Below are 3,756 nucleotides of genomic sequence, written 5' to 3'. Positions count from 1 at the left end.
TAATGTGTAAACAATGCAGGAATGCCAAGGCATTAGTGAAGGCATTCGTGAAGGCAGAACCCTAGCTACAAAGGGACGAATAAAATGTGATACAAGTGCTATCGCTTTGAGAGATGGTTGCATTCTACGGAAGCATAATGCAAAGCTCGTACCTACATGAGTCATCTGGTCTGAATCAAAATCTACTCTGTTATTCAGTAAGAAGTGTCACAACACCAGGTTAAAGTCCAACAGGTTTATTTGAAATCACAAACTTCCGGATCGCTGCCCCTTCATCAGGCAAAGTCTTTTGGGACTTGTCGGAGGAAACCGGAGTACCCGGAGGAAATCCATGCAGACGCGGAGAGAACGTGCAGACTCCGCAAAGACAGTGATCCAAACCTGGAATAGAACCCGGGACCCTGTCGCTGTGAAGCAACAGTGCTAACCACTGTGCTGCCACATTTTAACCCAACTGGTCAGGGCCTATAAATGGCTGCAAATTGGAAGGGACTCCATGTGCGTCATGAAAATCGGATGTTGATGCCAAATTCATGTTGGATTTATTACTTTTCGAAAGTTAACTATTTTGACAATAAGTTTCACTGGTAATTTTAGCCCATTCTTCAACTCAGCTCTGAATTTGCTCATGGTCCCAGCATAAATGAAAGGGTTGACACAGGAACTCAAATACTGAAGCATGTACGCTCCTTCTTCCAGGTTAAATGTTGATCCACTGGAACCAGAACCTGAGAAATAATTGACTTTTGCAATTCGGATATAGAGGATCATAACAAAAAATAACAAATATGAAAGGATGAAACTGCCCGAGATAGCAAAGAGCAAGACCATGGACCTTTTCCGCTTCTTCATCTCTGGGTCACTCTTATTCTCTCCAGTGCTATTAGCCTGGAGTCTCCTGCGGGCTCTATTGGCTGCGATGATGTGTCTGATGGTCAGAGCATTCAGCAGTAAGATCAGAAGGAATGGGAGACAGGGCATTAAAATAGAACGAATTAAATCATATGCAACCCAGGCGGGTGATGAATAAAACATTAATTTTAGGACACAAAACCAGGGTACATCGTTTGAAATGTAAAGAGGTTCATATACAAAATACAAGAAGGTGTTTTTTATACAGGTCAGTATGCACACAATTCCTATCACTCGTACCGCCATCTTCTCTGTGCAATATTTTATCTTCAGCTTCTGGCAGCAAATAGCCATGAATCGATCAAAGGTAAAAGCGACTGTTATCCAGACAGAGCTGTCTACTGCTACATAAATTAGGACAATACGGAGACTGCACATTGGTGTAATGAATAGCAAACTCGATGGGAAATAGACGACTGTAATCCGGTTTATTCCCACAGCTATGACCATGACCATGAGATCCGTCACCGCCATGGACACAAGGTAGCAGATCATATATTTCGAGAGACCGCATCTTCTCCGAGACAAAATTAGAATCACTGCCAAGTTAGCTGAAATACAGAGGGAAATAAATCGACTAAGTGCCTGAGAGAATAGGTCCCTGCGGATTGGAAAATGGGTAACTATGGGCCAGTTAGAATAGAATAGAATAGAACAGTACAGCACAGAACAGGCCCTTCAGCCCTCGATGTTGTGCCGAGCAATGATCACCCTACTCAAACCCATGTATCCACCCTAGTCCCGTAACCCAACAACCCCCCCTTAACCTTACTTTTTAGGACACTACGGGCAATTTAGCATGGCCAATCCACCTAACCCGCACATCTTTGGACTGTGGGAGGAAACCGGAGCACCCGGAGGAAACCCACGCACACACGGGGAGGACGTGCAGACTCCGCACAGACAGTGACCCAAGCCGGAATCGAACCTGGGACCCTGGAGCTGTGAAGCATTTATGCTAACCACCGTGCTACCGTGCTGCCCTTAAGTTAGCTTAACTTCGGTAGTAGGGAAGATGCTGGAATTGATCATCAAGGATGAAATAGCGAGGCATCTGGATCGGAATTGTCCATTGGGCAGGCACAGCATGGGTTCATAAAGGGCAGGTCGTGCCGAACTAATTTAGTGGAATTTTCTGAGGACATTACCAGTGCGGTAGATAACAGAGAGCCAATAGATGTGGTATATCTAGATTTGCAGAAATGTTTTAACAAGGTACCACACAAAAGGTTGCTGCATAAGATAAAGATGCATGGCATTAAGGGTAAAGCAGTAGCATGGATAGAGGATTGGTTAATTAACAGAAAGCAAAGAGTGGAGATTAATGGGTGTTTCTCTGGTTGGCAATCAGTAGCTAGCGATGTCCCTCAGGGATCAGTGTTGGGCCCACAATTGTTCACAATTTACATAGATGATTTGGAGTTGGGGACCAAGGGCAATGTGTCCAAATTTGCAGACGACATGAAGATGAGTGGGAAAGCAATAAGTGCAGAGGATGCCGGAAGTCTGCAGAGGGATTTCGATAGGTTAAGTGAATGGGCTAGGGTCTGGCAGATGGAATACAATGTTGACAAATGTGAGGTTATCTATTTTGGTAGAAATAACAGCAAAAGGGATTATTATTTAAATGATAAAATATTAAAACACGCTGCTGTGCAGAGAGACCTGGGTGTACTAATGCATGAGTCACAAAACGTTGGTTTACAGGTACAACAGGTGGTTTAGAAGGCAAATGGAATTTTGTCCTCCATTGCTAGAGGGATGGAGTTTAAGACTAGGGAGGTTATGTTGCAATTGTATAAGGTGTTAGTGCGGCCACACCTGGAGTATTGTGTTCAGTTTTGGTCTCCTTACTTGAGAAAGGACCTACTGGCGCTGGAGGGTGTGCAGAGGAGATTCACTAGGTTAATCCCAGAGCTGAAGCGGTTGGATTACGAGGAGAGGTTGAGTAGACTGGGATTGTACTCATTGGAATTTAGAAGGATGCGGGAGGATCTTATAGAAACATATAAAATTATGAAGGGAATAGATAGGATAAGTACGGGCAGGTTGTTTCCACTGGCGGGTGAAAGCAGAACGAGGGGGCATAGCCTCAAAATAAGGGGAAGTAGATTTAGGACTGAGTTTAGGAGGAACTTCTTCACTCAAAGGGTTGTGAATCTATGGAATCCCTTTCCCAGTGAAGCAGTACAGGCTCCTTCATTAAATGTTTTTAAGATAAAGATCGATAGTTTTTTGAAGAATAAAGGAATGAAGGGTTATGGTGTTTTGGGCCGGAAAGTGGAGCTGATTCCACAAAAGATCGGGCATGATCTCATTGAATGGCGGAGCAGGCCCGAGGGGCCAGATGGCCTACTCCTGCTGCTAGTTCTTATGATCTTATGTTAATGCAAGAGCAACTTGACCAATGTAGTCTACCTCATACGCTGCAGGAAAGGATGCCCTGAAGCGTGGTACATTGGCGAGACCATGCAGACACTGCGACAACGAATGAACGGGCATCGTGCGACAATCATCAGGCAGGAATGTTCCCTTCCAGTCGGGGAACACTCCAGCAGTCAAGGACATCCAGCCTCTGATCTCCGGATAAGCGTTCTCCAAGGCGGTTTTCAGGACAGGCGACAACGCAGAATTGCCGAGCAAAAACTTATAGCTAAGTTCCGCACGCATGAGTGCGGCCTCAACCGGGATCTTGGATTCATTCACCCCCCACCATCTGGCCTGGACTTGCAAAATCCAACCAACTGTCCTGGCTTGAGGCAATTCACACCTCTTTAACCTGGGATTACTTCCTATCTCTGGATCTGTGATGATTTGATTACACGCAAATGCTCGCATTCCAAA

The 3,756-nt window shown here is 45.0% G+C and overlaps 1 protein-coding gene across 1 annotated transcript; it reads right to left on the bottom strand.

Moving 5' to 3' along the window:
- Nucleotides 1-531: 531 nt before the first annotated feature.
- Nucleotides 532-1,386, bottom strand: LOC119951487 (neuropeptides capa receptor-like). The gene has a single exon (XM_038774698.1). The coding sequence runs from the start codon at nt 1,384-1,386 to the stop codon at nt 532-534; it is 855 nt and encodes a 284-aa protein (XP_038630626.1).
- Nucleotides 1,387-3,756: the final 2,370 nt, after the last annotated feature.

This window comes from Scyliorhinus canicula, chromosome 17, assembly GCF_902713615.1.
Source record: "Scyliorhinus canicula chromosome 17, sScyCan1.1, whole genome shotgun sequence".
In the NCBI taxonomy this organism is placed as follows: domain Eukaryota; kingdom Metazoa; phylum Chordata; class Chondrichthyes; order Carcharhiniformes; family Scyliorhinidae; genus Scyliorhinus; species Scyliorhinus canicula.
The sequence above is the reverse complement of the archived record's forward strand: the minus strand, read 5'-3'. Positions and strand labels throughout refer to the sequence as shown.